This window comes from Chaetomium strumarium (genome assembly GCF_033439665.1).
Source record: "Chaetomium strumarium strain CBS 333.67 chromosome Unknown B0T15scaffold_6, whole genome shotgun sequence".
In the NCBI taxonomy this organism is placed as follows: Eukaryota; Fungi; Ascomycota; class Sordariomycetes; order Sordariales; family Chaetomiaceae; genus Chaetomium; species Chaetomium strumarium.
Window position 1 is genome coordinate 396,633 of NW_026944434.1, and position 25,940 is coordinate 422,572.

The following is a 25,940-nucleotide window of genomic DNA, read 5'->3' on the forward strand; positions in this document are numbered from 1 at the left end:
TAGCAGGAACCAGGGCAGGGGATTGGAAACCAAGATCTCTCTGAACACACAGGACCAGAAGTGCCCAAGGACCTATGACCTGCAAGTAATTCAACCTGTATGACTCCTATAATTCAGCAACGGCCCACGGTAACACCCCCTTTCAGGTCCTGCAGGAGATTGCGGTCGAGGATGATCTACCCCCTTTCAACACGTCCCCCGCAACCGCCGAGGCCATGACGCTCCGGCACGAAAACAGAGTCACCATCACCTGCCTCGCAGAGGGCACTGACAACTGCCGAGTCCGGATCAGACGTTCTGCTACGGTCTCCGTTCCCAAAGCTGTGCCATTCCCCTCTGGGTCGGTGGCAGGTTTGCTTCCCGACTGATGAGATCCCGAGCGATACGGCACCCCCCTGGACATTCGACAAGTCGATCCGGTTACGGGATACACTCTGTGCTGTGTCGCCGAGGCATTTGACAACACCGGGGTTGCGGATCCGATAGAGGTGTTCTAGAACATGCACCTCTCCGAGGTGGGCAACTTCATCGGCTCGTCCATGGGCGGCGCCCTCAAGCCGCGCCATCTCTGCCGCGACGCCTACCTGGACCAGGGAATCCGGGCCGACACGCTGCAGGACCCATACCTCACTACGACACCGGCCTGGAACACATGTTGATGCTGGGTGCGACGGGACCCATCAAGACGCCCGCGGTGACTATGCTACCAGTGTTATGCCACGTAGACTGTGCAGGTGGAGAAGCCCAGCGCCTTTCTGTTGAGTAGCTTTGGGTTTGGCCAAAAGAGTAGGTAATTAGTTGGTACAGTGCGTCGGTTCTTGTTTAAGGGTTGCAAAGGGGCGTGCGTGGGTGGAGTATAAGGAGAGAGTGAAAGGAAGGGAGGCCGTGGCTAAGGGAGATTGGCAGCGGGTGATTAGGTATGCAACATATGACGCTGAGCGTCAAGGCACGGTCGCGGTTTGGGGAGGAGGGAAAGGCCGAGGAGAAGCAGGTGGGTTTGGATCCTGGCGAGAGGGCGGAGAGGGATGGGGCGGCGGGGGAGTTCAGGTTTGGAAGGGGTGGTAACTCTGAGTGATGGATGGCATATATCGAGGACTTGGTCGAGGATAATAGGGCTCTTGATGGTAGGTTTGCTAGGTGGATTTGGAAACAGGACGATTGTGTCTGCCAGGTGTGACTAAAACGGCTAGTAGTGCTGTTTATGATCGTTTTTGTTTCGATTACATCTTGTGCCTCCTTGCCGCAGTATCATGCGATGGGTGCACCCGTGGACGTATCCACCACTACTGAAACGAAGGCGAGCTGAACTGTCAAACGCTCTAGAGGTAATTGGAAAGAACGTCCCAGAAACGGTGCTCCAAGCCTGAGCACATCTGGGGCGCTTTGGTTGCATCGCTGCGGCGAGTGCCCCAAACACCAACACCGGGGAAGGTACGACCGTGACGAAAGCACTCCAGCTACATCGAGGTCAATCGACTGAGTTTCGGTGCCTTAGGCGACTGTCACCAACGTTTAATCCGACCTAGCGGGTTCTCATTTTAAATCAGCTACAGGCCCAACTCATCCCACTGCTCCGCTGGGTGAAACGGGAGCAAATAGGTATGTTGAGAATGCCGGTCAACATGGGAGACACAATCGTCCCCGTCATCCAGGGCAGCATGGCGAAATGTTGTTGACGGTATACTGGGTAGCCATTCCCGTTGTACTCAGTAAAGTGCAGCCTCACAATCCGGAACGGCGTGTATGCCGTGATCGAAGCCAGCACGGACTCGCCACGTCACTGCTTCGGAGTGGTCGCGGTCCCGACTCGGGGCCCATTCGGCGGCGCTAACACCGACCTCCCGTGCCACCGGAAAGGGGAACTTGGACGCCAGGCGATAACCCGCTCTCACCATTATCCAAAGTGGCTGCTTATGACGCGAGTAATCCGTCCTCTTGCGCCACACCGCCCATCGCCAAGCCAACCCGGTGAAAGTAAATTTCCGAGTGGCGCGTCGTCGTGGCCTCATGAGAGCGGAGTTAAGTCTGAGAACGATGTCCCCAAGGCGAACGACTTTCTTCGATCGCCACCGTCTCATCGGAAGGCGAGTCGTGGCGACGGTGCTCAGCAGCTTTCTGTGCTGATTCCTGGTGTCGTGGACAGAGCCAGTGAGATGGGGGCCTCCGGCGAGCTCGGCGACCAACCGAAACATTTACAGCATAAGCACGGCTGATTCTCCTCTTAATGGCTTTCCTACCTCGCGCCACAGCGCCACCAGCGGGATACTGTCCATATCGGGATGCAAGTTCGTGGTAATATTTAACAGCTGAAACCGGGCGTCCAATGATACAATGGGTGAGATCACCGTCCAGACTTCCCTATCATCCACCAGCTTCAACACGGATGGCCGCCGTGTCTCAGTGCGGACCGCGATCGTCCGTCTAGGGCCGGCACCGTACAGCTCCCACCGCAACGCACGCAGTTGTGCAGCTTGGCCAGACCAGTGGCGTTTCTTGGTCCGATTCCAGCCCCGTGCAGGCACCCGGGACACGGCCTGTCGGAGCGCCAACTGCAGAGCTACAGTCCGCATCGGATCTCTGCTAGATGTATCCCAGCGCGCATTAGGTTTCACGCTGTCTGGAAATGGTAATCACCCCCACAAATATGGAAGGTGGTAGGCCTCTGGCCAGCCGCCCTCCGGACCCCGCCATTGCCCGGTTGCCGGAATCGGGCAACAATACTTCGGGTACGGGTCGTACCGCATCTGCGTCGTGGGCCGTGGACCGCAGCCTGAGGCCACCCAACCTGGGCTAGTTCGTACTCTGAGACACACCTCCGTATCCAGTCTCAACACTGTTCCAAGGCACGTTGCCATTTTTCATGTTCTGAGAGAGCAGATCCAACCGTTCGAGCAATGCCGAAGTGTCTGTCCGGTTTTGCAATCAAGAGGCCTGCTTACCATGCTGGTAAGCGAATTCTCCTTTACCCCACACCTGGCTGGTCCTTGTCGTACCGAACCTGGGCTGTCCTACACACCATCAAGACAGCGGCGCGGCCATCGCATCATTCTAACCCCCACTCACAGCCATGTCTTCAACACCGAAACAGATAGAGGCCCAAGCGGCTTTCAACTAGGAAAACGCTTAACCTTGAGGATAATAGGGATGTCATGCGGTAAGGACAGCATCTTTTCCCTCTACAGTGGTGACTTCCTCGATACAAGACATGCATCGGTTTCGTTGCCTAGCACCACTATACCACCTCATCACCGGCCTGGCGGACCTCCAGACTGGATCATCCATTGCTTTGACTGCCCTAATGGGTAGGACCATGCATGAGTGTGGTCGTGCTGTTTCACGTTGTGGAGGGCCTGGAAGACTCCTTGATGCATCCAACTCCAACCGAGTCATGGTGAGTAAGCGACCAACCCTCTCTCTTTCTACGAGATACCTTAGTACAATACTAGAGGTAATGAGTCAAAACATTACCATAAGTTGCTAGCAGTGAACCCGGTAGCCTGCTGGATGGTGAGCTGAGTCACTACCCTCTATTATGGTCCCTTCCTTTGGCCTGTGGTATCATCCCAAGCATAACTGGAGGCTACATACTGTTACAGTATTACTCCTCAACTTCACTACCCGATAACGAGCTGAAGAGACTAAAGAAGCCTGCGCATGTACTATCGCGTCTCCCGGATCACATCTGCCCATCGGACGTCCGGTAGGGCATTATGTCTCGCCAGTAGTCCTAGTACTGCAGACACTGCCGTCGCTCTGTCAGTCAAGGTGTTGTGTAGCCGGGACAGAGATCATCGCATTCGTCCCACTGTGAGCCTGTACAAGGTCCACCCCCAGTCGTTCTTTTCTACGATGCTCATGCTCTTAGACCGGCCCGGACTGTCGGTACTTGGCACTCGGGGTACCAGAAGCCTTGCGTAGGACATACAGGACCATAGATCTTCAGCGTTTTACCATAACCGTCAGTATCGCGATAAGCGAACCAGTTTTCGTGCTGGTTCTCGATATCCCTCAGCGCCTGTGGCATGGCGCGAGTATGAGGAGGAAGCCTCTTTGATGGTAGCATGACTGCTTTATTTCGTTCTCTGCCGAGAACTATTATTGCGCGCGATGATGAGATCGACCTCTTCAGTGCCATGCCAAGATGCGGCTCGTCCTGGCAAAGATCGGGTGGCGTTTCAAGCTCAAGCTCGATTCGACGAGGCGGCCCTGCGCGGGTTATAACTGGATGGGCAGGCAAAGGTGCCTGGATCCCGTGAGACAAGCGCCCGCTGCAGGGAAACCTTGGGCTAAGGGCACAGGACTAAAAGAATGAAAGACGCATGGTCCTGATGAGGGCTGAGGTGAGATGTGTAACGAGACTTGCTGTTATTCTATACCTAAAGTAATAGGATTATCGCAGCGTATTGGTAGTGGCTCCATTAACACCATGCACAGGCGCGTATTTCTTCCCACAGCAGCGTGCTCAAGCCTTTGTTTGCACAGCAGCGGCAATTTTCTCCCTGATGTGAAGTGATGGATCCAAATCGTGTAGCGTGCTACGGAACACTGCGGCCAGAGCACCGCTCCCACGGAACTGGTTAAGGTACTTTTCGGGTATGTAGTACCTTCGTTGCACATGATCTTGTAAGAGATTATCGCAACATCTATAGCTACTATGTCTCTGAGGCATCTTAGCACAAGGTAGCCACTGGCATGCTGATGCACTGTCCTTGTGCAAGATAAAGCTGATCTTTGTAAGACCTTTGCTTCTTAGGTACCTTAGGTATTCGAACCGGCCGATCTACATCTCTCCCATTCACACCGCTAAACTACTTGATGCGCACCGACATATGGCTGAAGTGCGTGCATACTATGGTGGATGAGGTGAGGTCGAACCCTGCCGGGAACCTGATCTACGGCAGTGGTGTAATATGCCGTATCACAATACGGACTCACTCCGGGAGCATACCCATTTCATCCCCCACTGTACGACGATCCTTTAGGAACGAGGCTGCAGATATGTGTCGGGATAGGTCCTAATGCGGATCCTGGTGTGTCGCACGAGGTGACCGTTCCGGTGGCGCTTGAGGATGGTTTCACTGGTGAGGGGTACTGTGTGCACAGTTCGGTGTGGCTTGCACGCCAAAGATCGGCAATACAGAGAAGCTATAGATGCCCAAGTTAAGGTTGGTTTGCTCCATCACTCTGATAGTTCTAGTATTTTCGTGATATTGTGTGGCTGCTCATCGGCCTTCTAGCACTTCATATCGTCATAAGCTTGGTACCGTATCTCCCAGGCCACGAAGGCGCTAGTAGACGAGCGAATCTCGTCAGTCAGCACGAAACCGCCCGTGTTGTCCTGGATCGTGCTCAAGAGATCTACTACCTCCGACCTTTCCGCGTGCCTGCCATTGGCCAGCTGCAGGAGCAGCAGATCCCGTACGCGCGCCGCCGCCTCGATCTCGGCATCGACCGTGCCCTGCGGCGGGAGCACCATGGCTGTAAGCACGATCCTCGAACCAGGATTGGCGCGCAGCACGTCCAGATGGGTCGTGAGCTCCGAGACAACGTGGGCCGACACGGCGCTCCACGGCAGAGACGGGGAGGGCGACGGGAGGTGGAGGATGTAGACGGCCGCGGTCCGCACGAATTGTGTGGTGCCGGCGATCCGCTTCTGTAACGTGATCTTGCCGCTGAGATGTGGCGGCACCAGCTCGGCGAGGCTTGCGTTATTGATGGACGTCGCCGACGCCGTACTACCCGGACGGCACGAGGCGAGGCTGCCCGCCGCGGGCCAACCGAGAGCTAAGCAAGGGGGGGCGCCGCCGGCGTTGGAGGATGAGGAGGGATCGTAGCTTTGCACCACGAATTGTAGGGCTGGAAATAGCGATATCAAACTGACAGCTGTGGCGGGAGACTGGGCCCCCACCTGTGGTTTGGAAGGTGCAGTAGGCAGTCAGTGTTCTGTATGATTACAGTATGGCTGCGTCTGCCGCTGCGAGTTCAAGCAAAAAGGGGGATGAGGGTTGTGGGTGAAACGTGCAGGTCGGTTGCAGGCCGGATGGAAGGCAGCAAGATGTAGACAGCTACTCACGTCAACCACAGTTATACTTCCCAGACTGGCCCAATCGACCCGCATCAGAACCTCTTGCGCGCTAGCTTCATCGTCGTTGGCGACGAAAGTGAGATAGGTGTTGAACTGTCGCTGCAATCTTGGCCGGAGCTCGAAGAGGCTTGCGAAGGGTATGTCGGTGCCAAAGGCCGCTGCATAGGCAGACTGGTCGGCCCGATCTGATTCTGAGCCAGCAAACTGTTTGGTGGCCAGCGGCATCTTGAGCGCTGCAGGGGCCGCTGTTTCTGACAAAAACAAGGCCGCGTCGAGAACGGCCGGCTCAGTGACGAACTGGGCCGAGAGGGGACTGTGCGCGATGTGCCCTGGGCAAGGCTCCCGGAGGAACCCGGCCGTGGCCATCAGCCGGGTGACTCGGCAAAGCTGAGATTCCGGCACACCGCAGATATCCGCGACATCTTTGAAAGGAACCGAATCGTCGAGCGGAACACAGGCGAGCACCTGAAACTCGCATAGCCACTGTAGGCCGGCGAGGAGCTGAGTCTAGGGGCAGCCCACTGTTAGAATGGTTGTGGCGACGACAAGGGCCAACATGATTGAACGGACCCGGTTGTCTGATCGACCGGGTAAGTGAAATAACGGGAACGGACGAATGGGCGAGGTAGGCTTGTGGAGTGGGGAGCAGGAGAGCAACAAAGGCAACGGGGGAAGCAGCTTAGAGGAGAACAGGCAGACGCACGTGGAGAGCGAGCCCCCGAAGGAAATCTCTCGGTTGGGGCAGCATTGTCAGTCGGTTGGACATATTGGCAAAGGCGGACCGCTGGATGTGGTAAAATTGCACGGGGGGCTTTGCCGGTATAAAGGTCTGGCTGATTGGTGCTGTTATGGGAGCCCGCATGGCCCAACTCGGTTGCGAGGACTTCACCAGTGCCGGGAAAGAGCCCAAAGCATGCAACGAGCCCGACGTGCTTGTTGTTGGGCCGTGTCGGTGGCAGCTGCAGTGTCTAAATCCCGTATGAGTGGGATTGTGGCGTCCTGAATGCGTAGTGAACTTCCAGTATTACCAACCAAAGTGAGATACCTATGTCTAGCTCAGAGCCTTAGAGATAGAGAGAACTTGGGTTGCAATGCAGACGGTGGCGTTGACTGATAGGTTTTCCTGGGCCAGCATCAACCGCTCCCAAATCTTCACGCCACTAATGCATGTACCCGCTAGTACTGCTTAAGCCCACCGAACCTGCCGGCGAACAGGAAGATGAGAGACTGCGGTCAAAATAAGGGTAAATGTAGCCAAGACAAATCGGCTCGCCGCATCAGTTGCCCCGGTCAGGACGCGCTGCGCCTTCCAAGGCCTTTGTGGGCATCCAAATCTGCTGTGCGTCGGCGATCGCCAAGTCATAGGCATCCTATCTCTATCGGGAAGTGAGTTAACAGGATGCAGCAGCTAGGTACCCTTCGAACTTCTCGTCATCTTGGCGCGCGGGTTCGGACTGCAGTAACACCTATTCCAGGTTAGCAGTGCCGTATCCTGGCAAATGATGCTAACTTGGTAAGAGTAGTGAGACTTCAGCTGCAGCTCGAGACTAAGCGGCGACGACGACAAGTAAACGCCGGTCTTGGCGAATGGCTGGCTGAGGTGACCCGAGGCGACTGTCTCGGTTTTTGCGGATTTGGGCAGTAGGTGAACCCTGTAGGCTTCACACACCTGGATATGGGTAGGCAGTAACAGAAAACCGGTTCAACGTTGTAGGGTATCCCGTAAGTTCTTCATGGTTGTCTAGACGCCTGGTTCGAGTTCAGTGCGGCAATTTCATCGGTATTGTCGTTGCGGAATCTTGGCGTCGCAGATGATGGCTGATTCAAATGCAATCGGTCATTTCAGCGGATATTGCACGATCACAGCTTTAGGACACTTCATGCTTATCAGCGCGCAGTGGCGCGAGAGCATGTTCCGAGTCCGGAAACTGAGGTGCGTCGTGGCCGACCCACTGGCAACCACCTAAGGTATGATAGGCAAGTGCAGGCACATTTTCCAAGTTGCATAACGAAGATCAGTCGCTAAGTGTTGTTCAGATATATGGAGGCAGGTACGGAAGGTGCCTCCCACCTTAGCTATTTCCAACAATCGACCTCGCTCTCCGTGTCGAATTTTGCCGGTGTATGATGCACTGTGCTTTACATCAGTCACCACACTTTCAACCCTCGTTTTTACAATCACCAGGCAACCGGTTCCATGCTTGAGACTTGAGACTGGACATTCCACACAGAACCCGTGGTCCGTTTCCCAGACATTCCCCGCACCGCCGTGCAGCAATTGTACGACGCATCCGCTGACACGGGGCGGGGTAGGCAGCAGTGCGGCAGCAAGCAAACGAACGTTCCGGTTCGAGCCTCGTCGAGGCCCGGTGCGCCTGAGACTGCAACCCATAGGGCCATAGAGGTGCATGACCCGGAATTGGCCAGCCATACACCATTATATATATATATATACTCTCCATTGACGGCCGGTCCTGTCCGCATCCGGGCACTTCTTGACAGCTCAGCGCGCTCCTCGGCAATTCGATGGGATTCACCTGCTGCCAGTGATGCTCGACACAGCAGTCCGACACTCAACCGGCCATCCCATCACTCAGACTCCGCGAAAGCTGCGGGATAGTTGCACCGACTGTGCAAGCTCCAAGGTCAGGTGCAGCAAGGAGAAACCGACATGCGCACGATGTGCCCGTCGAGGGGTCACTTGCACTTATATGGTGTCACGCCGTACTGGCCGCACGTCCAACGCGTCAAAAGCCGGAGTGGACCCTTGGATGGGCACCGCCAGCGGCTCGGCCCGCGGCTCGGTTATTAGTGCGATCACCCCAGCTAGCACCGGCAGCACGAATGCTGGACCCACTGCGACAGGCACCCACAGCACCAGCAGCCGTCAGAAAGAAGCAGGCAAGCGTAACGGGCGACCGTCGTTGCGAGTGAGAACTCCTCATCTCTCCTTCTCGAGCATGAGGGGCGGTGCCAGCGCCGGTACCGGGGGAAGGAACGCAAGCGGCCAATACAGCCCGGATCCCATTTCGGCAGGGCCCGGCACGTTGACGGAGGCTGACCTGTGGAGCTCCGCTCTGACACCGAGCGCCCTGGTGATGGACTCCCCTCGGCTCTCTCCTCCGCTGACAACCATCGGCACTGATATTGGGGACTTCTTTGACATGGACCTCCACTCGCCGATGATGCTTGACGGTCTGGAGCAGCCAAGCACAGCAGAGACCCACACAGACACTGGCACCTCCGATCTCTTCGGCGATGTGGTGTCAGTGTCCGACCTGGATGGCTTCTCTTCTTACGCTAATGGGGCCTCGGCCTTTGACTGGGCCAAGTCCCATTCGCCACCGAACAACTGCTTCTCCGTCGTCATGGACATCCTCACCCGTTTGTTTCCCAACGCTCCGTCCGGCTGCACCATGCCTCGAAACCGCGGTGGCACACCCCGGGTCGCCGCGTCGGGAAGCCGCACCATGGAGTCGGTCATCTCAGAGAATAAGCAAATCATTGACTCCCTGACCAGCCTGCTCGACTGCGACTGCACGCATGATGAGTACCTGATCTCCATCATGGCCATGGCCGCTCTAAAGGTGATGGGGTGGTACGCGGCTGCTGCGTCAGACGACGGCACCCCATCCTCCCCAACGTCGTCGTCTTCTCCCGCAATCACGACACTAAACAGCATACCCGCGTATTCGTCCACCTGGCCCGGTCCGAGCTCAACCTCCGGTTCCGCGTCGGCATCCCCCGCCACGCACGACCAGCGGCCGCCCTCTTCCTCATCGTTGGGTGGAGGGCGCGGCCCGCTCGGGGAGCAAGTGCTGCGCCTGCCGACGACGGTAGGGAACTACTGTGTCGCAGGGCAGCACCAGGGGCGGATGGCGGCACAGCTTGTCCTCAGCGAGCTGCACCGCGTGCAGAGGTTGGTGAACGCGCTGTCGAAGCGGCTGGAGTCGGTTCGGCTGAGGACAGGGCAGGCGGCCCGCTCCGGGACGAGCTCTGGATCGAGCAGCATGGGAGAATCCGGGGATTTTCAGGGCCTCGGATTGGGCGGCGGCCGGGCGCCTCCGTTTTCGGTGCCGACCTTTGCCCAGCTAGAGGGGGACTTGAGGAAGCGGTTGAAGGTGCTGTCCACCGAGATCATTGATGCTCTGAGGAGGGCATAATAGGTTTCAACATCATTGCTCTTTGATACGCGGTGACGGGGTCGGGCTTCTCGCTGCCTATTCGTTGATGAATTGACCTTATGAAACGATGTTATTCAGACCTCACGGTTGTCGGGGCTTTGGGTATTTTGGTTGCGGCATGGACAGGGTAGGGCATGGGGGGTCTTTTGCCATTTGACAACGGAAAAGAGTTCCAGTGCAGCTTGGATGATGATCAGACTCGTCGGTTAAAGTACTATATATATGATTAAGTCAGTTCATGATATACATAGGTACCTACACACTTAACCTTTAATCCTTGTCCTTTGCCCCTGGACAACGGTGCGCAAACGTTGGTGGCCGCCATTTGTTACTAATACCCGTCTCGTATGTACTGTATCGACTTCGGTTCCCGAAAGGCAGCTCTCTCTGTGAAGAGTCCGGGTGCGATATTGACAATTCGGATGAGCAGGCCACCCAGCGAGCATTGCACGATACAGCCAACGTCCAATATCTGCAAGTTGGCACCTACATTTCCTGCCAGACGAAAAGGCCTCTGGATAAGGAAGAGACCGTGGAAAGCAAGTGCACCTTAGCTAGAGCGGCCATTGTAAATACTCACTGCACGGACAGGACCAAGCATTTGAGATCGTCCATGGGTGATTGGCATTACAGCAATCGTTTGAGCGCAGGATCTTTGCCAGCTCCCGACAAGCCTCGCGCTGTGAGATAACAGGGCCCGGCTAGTGTCATACTGTTCATGCAGAAAGGGCAGAGAACGCGGCAGCATGGACTCATAGGAAAGACGGATCTTCAATCCGGCGCTCCCATCGTGGCTAACAAAGTACCAAAAGATCTGACCTGAGGAATTTGCATTAGATCTCTCGCAGTATTGTGACGTACATGAATCAGCCAAAGTATTCGCCTCAGGTTCAGTTAGGCCTTCTTCGCCTTGTTCGCACCGTCAAAGAGGCCGAGCAGCATGGCGCCAACGGCGGTGATGATGGGCGCGTAGCCCCAGTGGTTCCAGTGTCCTTGGCCATGGCTATAGCAAACCAGCCCATCCGCGATGGCAACACCGCTTGCGGCGATGAGCGTCAGGCCCAGCGACCTCTTGGTACCCAACAGCGCGGCCGCGTAGATCGCTACGCCCATGAAGATGTCTCGCACGCCATAGACAGCCATCAGGCTATCGACCATCCCGGCCTCAGAGGGTGATGCCGGAGGAGCAAACTCGAAGAAGGTCAGGGCGTTCGTTGGGCGAAGGATTGCGTTAATGCCAAAGCCAGTGAAGATGGTTGCGAAGGCGTGGGCCGCCAGTTGAAGGGCCGAAGACTGCGAAAAGGCCATGATTGGTGTTGTTGTTGAACGAGGATTGGCTAACCTTATAGCTGAGGAAGTCAGACGCCGATGGTAACACGGATATTAGAAATGAAGGGGGAGAAAACAAGGATTAGAGGGTCTCGATTCACATACCAGTGCACCCGAGACGATGGGTTTAATGAGATGCTGAGGGTTGAGATAGGGAGCGTCGAGGGGACTACGTTGAAAAATCAACCTGGGCACCAAGATGCTGTTCTGTGGGAGGATATCGAGTCATCGGCATTCCCAGCTCGTCTTTCGGATCCATCCCGCTGCTGCCACGACATTGCTGCCTAGCGCCAAGAACGATGTTTTGGAATGGTTGCTTCGGATGCGGTTAGCCAACCCTAACCAGTATCCTAGGTAATTCCATTGGAACTGAGTTGCATATACGCAGAGCTGAGGTTTCAACAAAGCTTCCTTGATCATGGTCGGCCATGAAACACGCAACAGCCTTCAGGTTCAGGGCTGCGAACCGTCCTATTGCGCTGCGCACGTCAACTCACTACATCAGCACTAGAGCTTGCATTAGTAGCTACCCTCTCTCCTGGATGATCGCGGTTATAGCACAACAGTACAGCGACACCTATGCCACCCCTTCTCGATGGATCTCAGCCTTAAGATGTAATAACAGCGAGGGTATTCTCGGCCCTCGAATTTCTCGCCGAGCATCCGGACCGTTGAGAGCAACCGCTAGACAACCACTTCGAGCGCGAGGACCTCCCGAGCAGGTCGGCGTGCGCGCACATGGAGAGGTTGGAACGACAAGGCGGATTGGACCAAATGGGGTGTGTGGAACAATGGCCACCCCGTCGCTCAGGGTGAGTGGTAGCCGAGTACGGAGTACGGCAAGGTTGCGCAGGGCATCGTCATCGTCGGGCCCAGTATTCCAGATCGCCGTCTTTGGTCTCTTCTGCGCGACGACCGCCTTCCTCTCATGGCAGGATGGGGCGCGATCCTGTGACGAAACGCGCCATGGCCGAGATGGACTGGAACCAGACCCTCTAAATGCTGCAGTCTGTACGCTGTCAGTGCGCTGATCATGTTCCGCTCGCTGTTTTGGGTCGTCGAGTTCATTAGAAGCGAAGACGGATATCTTCTCAGCATGGAATCGCCGCGCATGTCTTGACGCTCTGTCGATGGCTTCGGCTTTAACAGTGTATTGGCGTTGGCTTCCGTCGACATTCCATAACCCTGGCAGCATAATTCAGGGAGTTGCTCGGAGCCATCTGAAGCCGCCTCACAAATAGTCGCGCGTCACTCATGAGTGTATTAAAGTAGAGAAAGACGACGCAAGAGATGGTGTTGCGCTAGCTGTCGCAATGAGGGATGGGTGATACCTGAAGTTGGATCTGGGGAACAGAATGAGTACCTAGAGTCGGTTCCGATGTTAGTCTTGTAATGTTTTAAGACCTTTAGTGTAGGCTGAGGTTCGGGTGCCTAGTAGGGCCCGTGAACGGGAGCATGAGAAAAGAATACGATTTTATTGTACTGTATTGTACCAGTACCGTGGGAAATACCAATACTGACCATAAATAGCATGTACTTTACCACCGTTCGAATCCTGTACGTAAATACGGAAGACTGACTCGCCCGTCCCTTGTCCGATCTTTGTAGAATCTTCCCTTTCGCACGCCAGCAACTGATGACTCAGCAGGCCCGGGCCAACACTCGCCCGAGGTTCTGCCGGGGCCGCCTCCGTAACGGCTCCAAACGGCGCCGGCGACGGAGGCCGGAAGTCGTCGCCTATTCTACTTCGTTCATACCTATCAAAGTCCTCTAGCGCGCGCCCTGGGCATTCGCGATAGGGGTGCATCTTTGGCGCTAGGGTCCCGTCCCCTGTTCGGGGACGCGAACCAACTGTATCCGACCCTCGAAGAGGCTCCAGTGCTAGCCAGGCTCGCTTAAGTCGGGCCCCCCCCATTCCGAACACCCCACATTCCGAACACTTTGTAAGCCTTGGCATCTGAACCACCCATCTTCTTCAACCTACTACATTACAACATCATCAACCCACCACAATACAGGAAGCATCTGAGCCGGAGCTTTCTGACCCGCTCTCTTCAATGCCAGACTCTTCAAGACGACCAGCCTCAATTTGAGCCCGGTATACCTGTTCAATGGAAGCGAACTGCTTATTCGGATCCGGGACTACCCTCCTCCTTCTCGACGGCCGGGCTGCCTCCAACTGGACTTTCAGAGCCTCGTTTTCCTGTTGCAAGCGAGCCAATTGGAAGTCCTTCTCATCAAAAGCCTTCTCAACCTTCTTGAATAGAAGCCGTCGCGTAGAAAGATCTTGCCGCCGGATGGCCAGGTTGGTCAGGTGATCCCGAAGGTCTACCTTCTTGCGTGGAGTCTGAAATTCGACCTCCTTAGCCGTAGTAGTGGGATGGCCAGGTAGCGTAGGAGCTGGGGTCTGTAGTAGGCGTAGTAGATCATCTTCGTCAGGCGCCCGGTTCGAATTTTCCAGCAAGAGAGAGCTCATCAGTGGTTTGGCCATACTAAGAGGCCATAACCCAGATGCCTTCCACCCAGCTTTGATGTTATGAGCTATAATTGACTCCCTACGAGCCTGGACAAGGTACTTTAACATCAACTGCTTGCCCAATGCAGTATATTCTGACCAGCTAGTCAAACGGTTGAGGAGCTTGCGGTAGGTGTGCTTGAGGGGAGAGAACACTGATAAATCCAACAGCTGGAGAACGTAGGAGGTATAGGCTAGTAAAAAGAGTAGTTGGATATTGTTGTTAAAGCACTCCCACATAAATTCAGTGGTTGTATGGCTATCATGACCGTCCAGTATCAACAGACGCCTCTGGGAGGGATCCTACGGCTAGGTCCGAGGGATGAAGACCCGTTGCAGCCATTCCAACGCAATCACCCTATTCACCTAGCCTTTATCGGTTGCAGTGAATAGCCAGTCCTTCAGTTCGTCCTTGACGATAGGGAACCACTGCTGTTGAACGCTCTTGCCCTTGAAAATGACAGCTGGTAGGAGTAATACCCCTATCGCAGAGACACACTCCAAGAAGGAGGTCCATGCACGCGAACCAGGGACTTTCCGTTGCACTGCGCGTGTGTGGGCACTTCCAACTACCAAGCCGTTGATACCCTGACCTTCCATAAGGCCGAATTCGTCAAAGTTCCAGCGGTTGGCAGGTAAGATGTCCTTAATAGCTGGGATCTTTAGTAGTGGGAACCAGCTACGGATGACCGCGTTAGTGGCGCCGTTGATACGAGCTGAGTCGATCTTACGGCCTCTCTGGGTTCGGATAACCGGGTTTCTACAAAGAAACCGGGTTATCCAGCCCTTTCCAATGGTTGTACGGGTGGCTCCCTGTGCCTGTAGAACTCGGCTGGCGAACTCCCTGATCTGGGTATGGGTTGGTGGAACACCGAGGGCGGCCTGGGTCAAGACCCATCGGGTAAGATGATCTTCCTGTACCCGGCTAAGAGTCTGTTACGGTTCGGCGGCAATAGAATGGGTCTGCGAGCCGTGGAGGCGGTCGTATAAGGTAGTCATTGGGATGCCGAATTCCCGGCTGATGCTTCGCGCTAAATAGCCACCGCGACGGTACTTAGCAACCGCATCTTGTAAATCTTGTTCCGAGTAAACCATCGTAAACTGACGATACTATTGCCCAAAAAATGAAGTGATTTAACTTAGAATTGACTGAGTTGTGGTAAGTTGAACTGAGGGGGTCGAAAAAGCGGTGTGGGCTTACAAAGTGTTCGGAATGTAGGGTGTTCGGAATCGGGGGGGTCCGACTTATATCTAAGAGAGACCTTAGGAAGTTGTTGTCTGGGCAAAATTAGTATGATTTCCTTGGATTAACTTCAAGCATCGACCCGGGGAAATGGTGCTGGTTAACCTGAGTCAGGCTGAGTGCGCTACTCGGTCTCATTCGATGATGAAATGATGCTATTGAAGCCGCTAGCTGCTTGGGGTTCTGGGCTGAAGTGGGGACGCCTTTTCCAAGACCCCGTCTTCCCTTCACCTTAAAGGAGACATCGCTGTTCCACTCGTCGAGCGTCATACGCGTGGAGGCTTGGTCGTAGAGGGCCTTAGAGAATTTGATGATTCCCTTGAGGTTTGGCACCTGCTATAGCGCGTAGTGGACGTTATCCTCGTCGGAGGCGTCGTTCTTAACGATAAGCACCGCGCAACCCATTCTCTAGAGTTCGCTCACAAGAATCCGGTCTTGTGCCCTGCTAATGCCGCTGCGTGTCAACCGCCGAGGTCGTTGCAACGTTTGCACTGTTGTTGTTTGCCATGTCCCTGATCTTCTGCGGGTTGGGTCCCCCCTGCGCTTCCTCTTCCTTCCCTTTCCGTCGACCGGGCGCCCGTGCTGACATACATTCCCCTAGCGTCATGTGCCCGCCCTCGGCCCTCCCCAGCTTCTGGACCTTCATATACCGCATCTCCCTTTCGCCTACCTAATCGGTGCCCTCCTCTCCATCGGCATCGCCAACACGCCTGTGGCCTGCTCCCCTCTTGAGCTTCTGTGGCTTAACCCACTCGCTGGCATGACCTGCGGTCAGTACATGGCCCCCTTCACAGATATGGCGGGCGGACAGGTGTACAATTCTACGGCGACCGAGGCATGCCAGTTCTGGATGCTGGCGGACACGAACGCGTCCTTGACGAGCGTAGGAGTGGAGTATGGCCAGCGCTGGCGGATCTATGGGATTTGGCGGGGGTATGTGGTGCTTAACCTGGTAGGGATGATTGGGCTGTACTGGCTGGCGGGGGTTCCGGAAGGGGATGTCTGGAAGACGTCCAGCGCGGTGGTCCGGAGGATGGCTAGGGAAGATGAAGCGGCGCAAGTAGATCGGAATGTGCTTGTTCGCGATAGCGAGCTGCCGGCCAGCACGCTCTCCACGAAAGACATCGACTTGACACGACCACCATCCTCTCTTCACACTTGGCACGGCACGAGGTTGGGGAGATGGAGGCGGTAGTGTCATCAAACGCCCTTTGGCGTTGGAGAGCCGGCCTAGTCGTGGCAGGGCGTTGTCGGAAAGCACCAACTGGCGCTTTGTGGCGTTTCTTAAAAACGGTTCCTTGTATAAACGCTAGCTAAATAGTTTCATTACACAACCAGGCGGAGGAATGCTGATGCGCGAAAGGCTGCTGTAGCGAAGCCCAGGGGAGTCGTCAAGGGTCGCGTGCCATCTTAGAGGTAGCCAATGACGGCCAAGCCCAGGGAGAAGATCAAGAAAGATATAAGGGGATTGATTCTGGAAAACAGGCTCGTTAAGCCTAGCAACATCTGGTTCCAGGTCCTTTATTACCGACGGCAGAATGTCAAATGGTACTTAATGAATGAAACCTCGTTACCTAGGTGCATTAAGACAATAGGGTGAAAAGCAGCGCGAAAAAAACAACGTAAATAGCAGCTGAGAAAGCGGTTCGATCGCAGGTACCCGATGCGATCACGATCTGACCAGGCTCGTACACCACCGGGGTCGTTGAGTTGACGGTACCGTTCCAGCAATATCTCTCAAAGCAGCCGACACACACGGCCGGGAACTCCGTATTGGTCCGGTGAAAGCTCCGCGAAAGAATGGCACATCCAAGACAAGCAGGCCACTGAGCGTCTAGACTAGCGTTGGCCATTGTCACGGTATTGTAGCCATTGTAGATGATCGCTTGCCGCTCCTCCGTGGGATATTCCATGTCGAACGTTGAGACGTTGGAGTAGAATGTATATGGGGCATTGGGAAGGTAAACGACGAGGGGCCCAGGTCCGGTCATATTATCCGGGTCGCAGCCGAAAAACGTAGGACGAGCATTTAGCCCAAGGTTGATAAATGTGTTCTGGTCTGGCACAGATGGAAATGCGGAAGCATCTTTGGAATAGTTGCCGATTGACCGTTGGTATGTCGCCACAAGCGCCGTGCCATTTGGCCAGTTGGTTGGCGTGTCGGCCGAGCTGTCAACTGCGAGGATCACGTCGACATTGCGAAGGGACCAGATCAGCGGATGCAACGGTATATTTTGGAGGTCTTCACCACCATCAACCAAGGTAAGGAGCGACGAGTTTGCGTTCTGGTTGACCTCGGCGTTGTATTGGAAGAATGGGTTAGGCCAGCTTGCAATATCCCTATTGTCCTCGCCGATCTGGGCCAGAGTCGCGTTTAAAGATTGAATGAGAAAACCTGACGCGCCGTTTTCCATCTTGCTGATCTGCAGGAAGGCCTGGTTGAACAGCGATGACGACGTACCCATAACGAAACCCACGTTGTCGACGCCAGCGATGCACTTGCTGCCGGAACGGAGGCTTCCGTTAGTGAACTGCGATCCGACATATCGCAAAGGCGCAAATGCGGGGTTTCCGGGATCGTAGGACCCTAACTCCCACGGATTGAACTCGAAGACGGTCGAATTCCCCAATATCTGGAGCTGGCCGGCAGGTCTCTCCACAGCCACGACGATGGGCATGGGTATTGAGGCTTCTATGAAAGCCGTGTCGGTGGCGATCGAAGAGAATGTATAGCCTATTTATATATATATATATATATATGTTAGAGCACGTTTGGTCACGGAATACAGGCTTATCGGTTGTTTTCCGTACGTACCTGGACCCCCATCAGTGGCATTGACGAGCTGGTATGACAATGACCTGCCCCAATAATCCGTGATGGCCGTGTTATAGCCAGCAGCGGCTTTGGCGTCCACCGCGTCTTGGAGTTGTTGGTAATAGTCGCGGGCGGATAAGGTAGCCGGGCCTACATATATAGTATTAGTAAAGAACCTGGTGTGGTTGCCAGACACAAGGGGGGCTAGAATGACCTTCGAAGATAGTCTCGTTGAATTCCCAAAGCTCGCTTAAGAAGCCTTCGCGAGCATGGATTATAGAGTCCACCGTGGTGAAGTTCTGGGTATAAAGGCTTCCCACTAACCAGCTTCCTCCGGACAGTCCGCTGAGGTACGTGGCCGCCTGGAGCACGCCCCCTACTTGGCCAGGCGCGGTTGAGTTAGGGGTGCGGTTATCGAACGCAGATATAGCTCCTGCACCATTCATCAAGGCACGGTATCCTCCACCAGACATAGCTATTCCTATCCTTGACAACATGAAGCCACTGTCCACGACGCTTTGTATATAACCTCTGACATCCAACCCCGTGATATTCGCTCTTTCCAGCACATCCACAAGTGCTGACGTTGTGGCATTGCCCCTCTGTTTCAACCATGTAGTTTCTTCGGGCGACAAACCTTCTGCGCTCCGGACAGCTGGAGGCGTTTCGGGGCAGGGGACAGGCGCTGGACTGTAACCATCAGGAGCATCAGCCTTCCCACGCTGGTCAAGCGACGTGCGTCCTTCACCGATCTGAAAACTGGCTGCACAGCCTGCCTTTGCTTGTCAAATAACTCGCTAACGGATGGCACAGAGCTGCAAAGCGGACCGACTCACCAGTTAAAGTCGTAAACATCATCACTAGGATGGAATTCATCATGAAAGGCCAGCGAGTTACCTGCACTGGTAGATTGCAGAAAGCATAAGAAGACAATCAGCTGGTTTGACAACTGAAGACGATGCGTTTTCTGTCAGAGAATAGGGGAACTGATATTCCGTTAAAACTAACCCTCATCTTGAGATAAAGGGCCAGAACATTCGCCGATAGACTTCAATCGCATGAGTCGCATCGTTACGTAAGAATGACATCAAGATGAGACGCAGGGCCCTCCAGGTCTCAAGACTTTTGTCATTCTCTCCCGCCAACGGTACTTCTGTGAGCCAGCATCCGTCACGTAGTTCGGTCCGATCGCACAGCCTCAAAATGGAACTATCTAGCTAGCAACCTGTTCATTATCTCTTAGGAGATCTGTCCGACAAGAGAGGCCCGATGCACATTCTTGCCTCTGGGCAGCCGAGGAAGCGACGCTTGGGGGAAGGAGAAGAGCCTCCGGCGCTAGGACGAAGCGGTTGGGCAACAGACGTCAGCTGGCGAGGGTTTATTGTTACCACTTCGAAAAACGCATTCGAACGTGATCTACAAACGAACATGGACACCACGTCAATTCACTGGTCTACCTAAACACCCATTCGTAATCTGCAAGAAGTGCCAGTCTGTATGTGTAGCAGGCAAGGCTCCCACCCGATCCAGACTTGTTTTGTTTTGCAGGAAAAACTATGGGAAGAATGTAGGAGAAATAAGAATATCAAACAATCTCAGCTAAGTATACAATGCCATTAAGTGCTGTTTTCCGTTACAAAAGCCAGTCAGCAAGGCACCCACGGATATGCCCATTTGGCCCCAAACCAACAGTTTCCCTAACCCGTTTTCGCGCCGGGATCACTGTTCTGGGCGGAGTGCCTCCTTTCTTCTCGGTACTTCATGACAACGCACACGCCCTACCTTGGGTCAGCCTCAATTCCCCAGGACAGTGAGAACACGTGAAAAGGAATGTTCCTACCAGAACCGAGCTGAACAAAAAGGCCATTGATGAGAGAAAGGTGAAGGCAAGGACTGTTCTCCAAGATGCGCATCCAGCCCAACCAATGTCTCCAGGACCAGTGACGACAACTGGAGTCCTCCAGAATCCGCCCCAAAGGTAGCCCCAGTAGCTCCAATACCAGACCGCATTACAGGTGTCCGTACCAGTGAGCTTGAGGAAGGGTTAGAATATTCCAACCTGTGAAATCTTAAGAGGGGGTTTGTGTTGCGAACCGTTTCCAGGAGACAGAATGCTACCAAGAATAAAGTAAACAAGATAAAATCGATGGGGAAGGCCATGAAAGAACAGGTGAATGGAGGCATGAAAAGTATAGAAAGAGCTATGGCAATGCACGAAACAACGGTCGTGTAAATGATACGAGAGTCGGCGTAGACATTCGCCTCGCCCACGATATAGAGGAACCGGCCAAGCAACGCCAAAACAATTACACCACCCACCAATTCTCCGAGGCGGAGAATTACCGAGAACACTTTAGAGACAGACCCCATGGTGATGAATGATGAGGAAGTGGATTTTTTGAACGTCAAGTTTGTGGCGTCTGTTTTTCTCAACTTGGTTTGAGAAAAATGCCGGGGAGATCGAAATCCGAACGGAGAGAAGAGCATCAAATTATAAAACATGATAAACCCAACCCTCCAGGGTCTGGGTGTACGCTTCACCCGCTCTTGTCCCGCATCTCTACATGATGAACCTATGAGCTCATAACGATCGTTGTGAATGAGACCCCACCTCCTCACCCTCCTCTCTTAGCACGTTGCTTCCTCTCAACATGTACTCGTCGAAATCATGTGCTCGATTGCGGTCCTATTGGCTGAGAGTTCAGTGGCGAGGAAATAGTATGCGGGGTGCAGGCAAATACCACTGACCAAGCACGAAGACAACAACAGCACGGGCCCCTTCACCCCCCTCCACTTCAATCTTGTATCCCTTTCGAGTACTCTGCGCGATATATGCGTTGGGGCCAAAATAGCGGTTCTTCCAGTTGAACCGAACCCTGTCATGGGGTGGGGGGCCCGCGATTTGGAAGGTCACGGAACCCTCGATGCCCTGGGCCACGCCTCTCGACTTGCAGCGCCAGAGGACGCTCTCACCAGGCCTGATTGCCTGGGGTACCACCGATCCGACAATGCCTTCTTCCCATTTCCCTCGCCAGAGCTTCACGGAGTCGGTATCGAGCTCAAGCATCTCGGGGCTGTGATTGACGATGACGACTGTAATTTCTCGCGAAGCCAGGTTTCGAATGGATAACTCTGTGTGAAACAAGAAATTAACGAAACAAAATATAGAAGCGCCTTAGAAGATTTTTTTTCTTACCGGGAACCATTCTCGCTGCGTCGTCGGTATTACAGTCCAGTTGCAAGGGTGGTAACGGATTCAACTTGCGCACTTGTCATAGCAGCTACAGGAAGACCGGTTGTCCACCTCCAAAAACTTCTTTATATAGTTAACCTCTCTCTACTGGGGCGTTGCACCTGAATATCACAATGCAGACGATCCTAGACATGGAAATGTTCCATTAGTTGCTATCATGCTCTAGCTAGGCCCCTTGTTGAGCGCCTCAACATGCGAGCGAGTTGGAGTCTAAGTACATCCGGAGGTCTAGAGAGGTGTGGGTGTGCAAGAGGCCTGGACCTTTGGCATCAACGCTGGTTTCTAATGACCCCCGCTTATCTGCCAGGAGGGCGATATAGTAATAGTGACATCACTGTCATCAGATAATGAGCTAGGCTTACATCTCGTTCCCTACTCGTGGTAGGCGGCGACTTTCTGGCCTCGCCGGATGTCCCCCCAAGAAAGTTCAATGATCACAGATCGACAGCAATAGCTTTTGATTTACGAGGACCTGTGAACTGTGAAGGGCAATCGAATCCTTGGGAAGGTGAGTCAATCTTGAACTTGGATCTTGAACAGGAGCATCTAGCCATACGCCGACACCCAACGAATTTGCCTTTCATTGAACGACGTATGCCAAGTATGAGTTTGGGTAAGCGACGGACAGGGATGAACCTCAACTATCCCAGTGCGTGCATGATCGTTTTAGTCACGCTCTCGGCTCCGACAGTCTAACCGATCGATCCAGACCGGCATCAGGTCTCTCTACTATAGACGAGGCATCATGAGTCCACACCCGACATCATGGGCCCGCCTTTGATGCCCCTCTCCAATTCTACGTGAATGCGGGCTTGTTATAAACGATCCTCGCAAAGGCCGCCATCGATTGTTCACACTCGATACCTGAAGAGAAGGCAAAGATCCACAACCAAGCAAAAGGATCCTTTCTACGATTGCCACGACTACTGCCATGGGTACAGCTCACAAGGTCATTTCTTCGTGTCTCCGCGTCTTTGAGTGTGGTTGTTGTGTCATCATCCTTGGCATTCTCGCACGGTTCTTTTACATTCTCAACCGCATTAATGGCCCTACCGACTCTCGTTTGGTCTACGCTATATCCATCGCTGCCATCAGCGTAGCCCTGACCCTTATCCTGGTTCCTCCTCTTAAATACTCGTTCCAGCTTTTCCCCATTGACTTTGCACTCTTTATCTGCTGGATCGTCTGCTTTGCCTTGCTTGAAGATGTAAGCACAACATCCGACCAGCCACCGAGATGGCATCTGCGATAGACTAACAGTATTATAGCTCACCGGAACAAACACTTGCACCTCGAGCTGGTTTAACAACTACTGGATTGTCTATTGGAACTCCAGCACGGGCAATACAAGGGTCGTCACCCAGCACCGCTGCTCGCAGTGGAGGGTGGTGCTTGCTTTCAGCTTCATTGTTGCGTTTGCATGGCTACTGAGTGGCTTCTTGGTCAGGAGTCCTGTCCGATATGTGGGGAGACGGAGTTTCGCTGATTCTGTCCACAGGGTTGCTATGCTTGCATGGTATATTACGACTTGGACGTGCGAATCGCACGGATGATGAGGTATGTATCGCTGGCAGTCTCTCTGTGCCATTCAGAGTAAGTTGCTGACCATCTCATTAGGGGCCTAGCATGGTGGAAGAAGCCAAAACAACACGACCTGGAAAAGAGTGCAGCAGAGTCCCGGGAGCAGCAGCTATTACCAACCGTTGGGCCGCCAGCAACCCGGCCTTCCCAAGCTTAAAGTTCCAGGTGTCTGGTCTCGCGCCAACTACGCATGCTGGGCTCGGGGCGCTTCTCAGTGGCACCAGACGTCTTCTGCTCGGCTCGGTGATCAGAATAATCATGATACCAGTCTCGTTCTCTTCTGGACCGGTGACGGTCGCGATGGTAGTAGGGGCGATGATGACGAAGATGACCCCAGTCGTACTCGTTGCTGGCATACGACTTGTCTGTCGCAATTAATGCATAACTGGCGTGATTATGAGAATGAAAATTACAGCAGGCTTCTTAAAAGCGGTTGACTGCTCTAGTGTCATGAACCTGCAGCGGCCTAGTGTGACGAAACCACAGGCAGTCCTGTCTCTGAAAGGGTTCGCCGGTCGAAGGTACTGCTGGTCGGACTGTAGATCTCGGTGAAGCCAAAAGGTTCACAACACTGCAAGTCGCAATGTCTGCACAGTAGGTGAAGGCTACTGCTTGAATTGCTCACTGAGGAAGCTAGCTATCTAAATGAGCGACAGAATGATAGAACTATATACAGCTTCCTCCTCTAGGTATCTTCGTACCTAGATCACTAGCGATCACCTCGGCCCGGTGATCGTAGGTGAGCCGCTCACCGGGATCACCAGTCCCCGATTGATCTTGGTGATCCTGCCGTCCCTGCCGGCCATTGGCTCGGGGTTCCGGGGTCACGCCCCACCCGGCCGCCATATATGGTTGATTCATGACAACAAGCTAATAAAAGCCTTTTTATAGTCTACTCCTATTAAGAATTAAATTACCTAGTATTAAAATAGCTCTTTTACTAAGATCTTAAGAGTGGTTAATATATTTATAAAAGGGATATCCAAGGTTATATATTAGTTAGTATTGTTATAGATAGAGAACTAGAGCCTCCGAGCTATAAATAAGACGTTAAGGAAATGCTAGAGAGCTAAAAACAACGGTTGTGGCAAGGAGGATTGCTTTCTATATAGGACATATAGGATGTGGAGGGTTAGAGAGAGGTTGAGATGCAGATAAAGGAGGAAACATAGGCGGGTAGTAGTTAGAAGCTGAGGATCGAGACGTATATGCAGCGTTATGGCAACTGCGGCGAACTAAGCCACAATACGCGTACCTATCAGATAGTTGTGGAAATGTCAGAGGAAGATAATTCCGAGTAGTTTCATTTGTTTTGAGCTGGTTGGGCGGAATTAATATAGATTTAGTTGAGAGGGTGTGTGTAATGAAACTACAGGCAGTTCTGCCTCTGAAAGGGTTCGCCGGTCGAAGGTATCTGCTGGTCGGACTGTAGGTCTCGGTAAAGCCAAAAGGTTTACAACAATGCAAGTCGCAATATCTGCATAGTAACGTAGGGCTACCTTACTGCTTGTATTGCTCACTGGAGAACTCCCAGAGTCCTCCAGAACAAGTGACTATATACTGGCTATCTTGGGTGCTCTCATGTGCTCTATAGAGCTCCCTAGAGCTTGGTGCTCTGTTGACTCCATCAAGAGCTTCCGTTCCTTCATGCTGATTGGCTTAGTTTCCTGAGCTCTCGTCTGCTCTCTAGAGCACCTTAGAGCTCCTTCTTATTGGTCCTGAATGATTGGTTCGGGTGCGCCCTGCGCCACCCGGCGGGTTGTCCCATCTGCAGCTGTCCTGTTGGCTTAATTCGTGACAATATATCAGCAAGTCGTATACTCTCCCTACCCCTATAACAACTATTTATATTTACAATATATCAATACTAGCAACCAACTATAATTACATTAGAAATAGATGAATCAGATGATGTTGCAACTTTCTGGCACGTATATACATTATAACTAGGCTTGTCATATACACTATAGCACTGAACCTTCGTATAACCCCCCCCTATACTACCGCTATCAAGCTGCGTTTCTTATACCACCTCCCTAACTACAGCCTTCTAGTCCAGTAGATCCTTTGTATCCTATACTGTAAGTGATCCTCCAAGCTGCACGCATCTTCTTTTGGCTCTCTGGCGCTTGCTTAGTACCTCGTTAGCCTTGCAGAGCGAAGAGAACTCTGATTGAAGGAGGGCCATCTAGTGTATTATAGCTATTGTACCCTTAGTAAGTTGATCTACAGCACCTAATATTGAAGTTGGAGAGCTATTTTAATGGTTGGCAATACAAGTCTTGATAAGTGTTAATTGTGATTCGGCTTCTCGGGGGTTATATAGTGTCTAGAAGACCTAAGATTGTACAGTGCTAGGTCGTAAGGTTGGAGGTATTGGTGTACAAAGCTTTACATCTAGTATAGAAAGGACTCTCTTTGGATTGTATGGTACTAGGCTAGCCTCTATAAAGCCACCCTATATGTTCTTCTCCATCATAGAAGCAAAGAAGGCCTTGCGAAAGCCGCAGAGGAACTCGAGCTTGCTAATATAGTTAATATACACGCGTATTAAGTCCTTAATCTGGCGACCGTATAACTGTTTCAACGGCCTAAAGCAGCTAACATCGAGTGGCTAGAGCTTATAGGAGGAATACGGAGGTATGCAAAGCGTAATAATATTATTCTCCTAGTAGTAGAGCTCGAATTCGGTAGAGTGGTGGCTTTCATGGCCATCAAGGATCAACAACCGCTTTTTGCCCTTTCTACGAGGTGCTATATAGAGGTCGAAGTGCTTGATCCAATCTAGGCCTACTATATTGGTAGTCTAGCCATTGTTAGTAGTTATAATACGCTAGTCTGCTGAGAGGTTATATTCGGTATACCAGTTGGCGAGGTGGTACTGCGCGGCTAGGATGATAAAGAGTGGGATGGCCCAGCTAAGAGCATTACCTCT

The 25,940-nt window shown here is 53.2% G+C and overlaps 11 protein-coding genes across 11 annotated transcripts; 4 read left to right on the forward strand and 7 right to left on the reverse strand.

The window, feature by feature from the left end:
• Positions 1-500: 500 nt before the first annotated feature.
• On the forward strand, positions 501-1,075 carry B0T15DRAFT_495508 (uncharacterized protein; the record flags this gene model as incomplete). The annotated part of the gene is made up of 2 exons (XM_062867103.1): positions 501-654; positions 918-1,075. 2 exons carry the CDS (start codon positions 501-503, stop codon positions 1,073-1,075), a joined length of 312 nt encoding a protein of 103 aa, XP_062718715.1.
• Positions 1,076-1,589: 514 nt separating this feature from the next.
• On the reverse strand, positions 1,590-3,069 carry B0T15DRAFT_576386 (uncharacterized protein; the record flags this gene model as incomplete). The annotated part of the gene is made up of 5 exons (XM_062871029.1): positions 1,590-1,862; positions 2,238-2,617; positions 2,814-2,906; positions 2,940-2,973; positions 3,064-3,069. The coding sequence occupies 5 exons, from the start codon at positions 3,067-3,069 to the stop codon at positions 1,707-1,709; spliced, it is 669 nt and encodes a 222-aa protein (XP_062718716.1). The 3' UTR covers positions 1,590-1,706.
• Positions 2,791-3,506, forward strand: B0T15DRAFT_538603 (uncharacterized protein). The gene is made up of 2 exons (XM_062869692.1): positions 2,791-2,946; positions 3,066-3,506. The coding sequence occupies exon 2, from the start codon at positions 3,206-3,208 to the stop codon at positions 3,479-3,481; it is 276 nt and encodes a 91-aa protein (XP_062718717.1). The 5' UTR covers positions 2,791-2,946; positions 3,066-3,205; the 3' UTR covers positions 3,482-3,506.
• A 1,727-nt stretch (positions 3,507-5,233) lies between these two features.
• Positions 5,234-6,851, reverse strand: B0T15DRAFT_486492 (uncharacterized protein; the record flags this gene model as incomplete). The annotated part of the gene is made up of 4 exons (XM_062866366.1): positions 5,234-5,672; positions 5,751-5,908; positions 6,074-6,592; positions 6,789-6,851. 4 exons carry the CDS (start codon positions 6,849-6,851, stop codon positions 5,234-5,236), a joined length of 1,179 nt encoding a protein of 392 aa, XP_062718718.1.
• A 1,783-nt stretch (positions 6,852-8,634) lies between these two features.
• Positions 8,635-10,248, forward strand: B0T15DRAFT_402237 (aflatoxin regulatory protein-domain-containing protein; the record flags this gene model as incomplete). Its single annotated transcript, XM_062865148.1, has 3 exons — positions 8,635-8,831; positions 8,898-9,734; positions 9,801-10,248. The coding sequence occupies 3 exons, from the start codon at positions 8,635-8,637 to the stop codon at positions 10,246-10,248; spliced, it is 1,482 nt and encodes a 493-aa protein (XP_062718719.1).
• Positions 10,249-11,061: 813 nt separating this feature from the next.
• B0T15DRAFT_259503 (uncharacterized protein) lies at positions 11,062-11,687 on the reverse strand. Its single transcript, XM_062863303.1, has one exon. The coding sequence runs from the start codon at positions 11,575-11,577 to the stop codon at positions 11,164-11,166; it is 414 nt and encodes a 137-aa protein (XP_062718720.1). The 5' UTR covers positions 11,578-11,687; the 3' UTR covers positions 11,062-11,163.
• A 344-nt stretch (positions 11,688-12,031) lies between these two features.
• Positions 12,032-13,058, reverse strand: B0T15DRAFT_259523 (uncharacterized protein). The gene has a single exon (XM_062863304.1). It carries the CDS (start codon positions 12,791-12,793, stop codon positions 12,176-12,178), a length of 618 nt encoding a protein of 205 aa, XP_062718721.1. The 5' UTR covers positions 12,794-13,058; the 3' UTR covers positions 12,032-12,175.
• A 3,881-nt stretch (positions 13,059-16,939) lies between these two features.
• On the reverse strand, positions 16,940-19,126 carry B0T15DRAFT_437992 (lysophospholipase; the record flags this gene model as incomplete). The annotated part of the gene is made up of 4 exons (XM_062865861.1): positions 19,008-19,126; positions 18,386-18,943; positions 18,172-18,321; positions 16,940-18,090 (listed from the first exon to the last, which is right to left on the reverse strand). The coding sequence occupies exons 1-4, from the start codon at positions 19,048-19,050 to the stop codon at positions 16,940-16,942; spliced, it is 1,902 nt and encodes a 633-aa protein (XP_062718722.1). The 5' UTR covers positions 19,051-19,126.
• Positions 19,127-19,930: 804 nt separating this feature from the next.
• On the reverse strand, positions 19,931-20,541 carry B0T15DRAFT_402100 (uncharacterized protein; the record flags this gene model as incomplete). The annotated part of the gene is made up of 2 exons (XM_062865138.1): positions 19,931-20,203; positions 20,266-20,541. 2 exons carry the CDS (start codon positions 20,539-20,541, stop codon positions 19,931-19,933), a joined length of 549 nt encoding a protein of 182 aa, XP_062718723.1.
• Positions 20,542-20,755: 214 nt separating this feature from the next.
• On the reverse strand, positions 20,756-21,567 carry B0T15DRAFT_259541 (uncharacterized protein). The gene is made up of 3 exons (XM_062863305.1): positions 21,368-21,567; positions 20,920-21,303; positions 20,756-20,857 (listed from the first exon to the last, which is right to left on the reverse strand). Exons 1-3 carry the CDS (start codon positions 21,375-21,377, stop codon positions 20,838-20,840), a joined length of 414 nt encoding a protein of 137 aa, XP_062718724.1. The 5' UTR covers positions 21,378-21,567; the 3' UTR covers positions 20,756-20,837.
• A 601-nt stretch (positions 21,568-22,168) lies between these two features.
• On the forward strand, positions 22,169-23,398 carry B0T15DRAFT_437997 (uncharacterized protein). Its single transcript, XM_062865862.1, has 4 exons — positions 22,169-22,631; positions 22,693-22,866; positions 22,923-22,981; positions 23,042-23,398. The coding sequence occupies exons 1-4, from the start codon at positions 22,356-22,358 to the stop codon at positions 23,160-23,162; spliced, it is 630 nt and encodes a 209-aa protein (XP_062718725.1). The 5' UTR covers positions 22,169-22,355; the 3' UTR covers positions 23,163-23,398.
• The last annotated feature ends 2,542 nt before the right edge of the window (positions 23,399-25,940 follow it).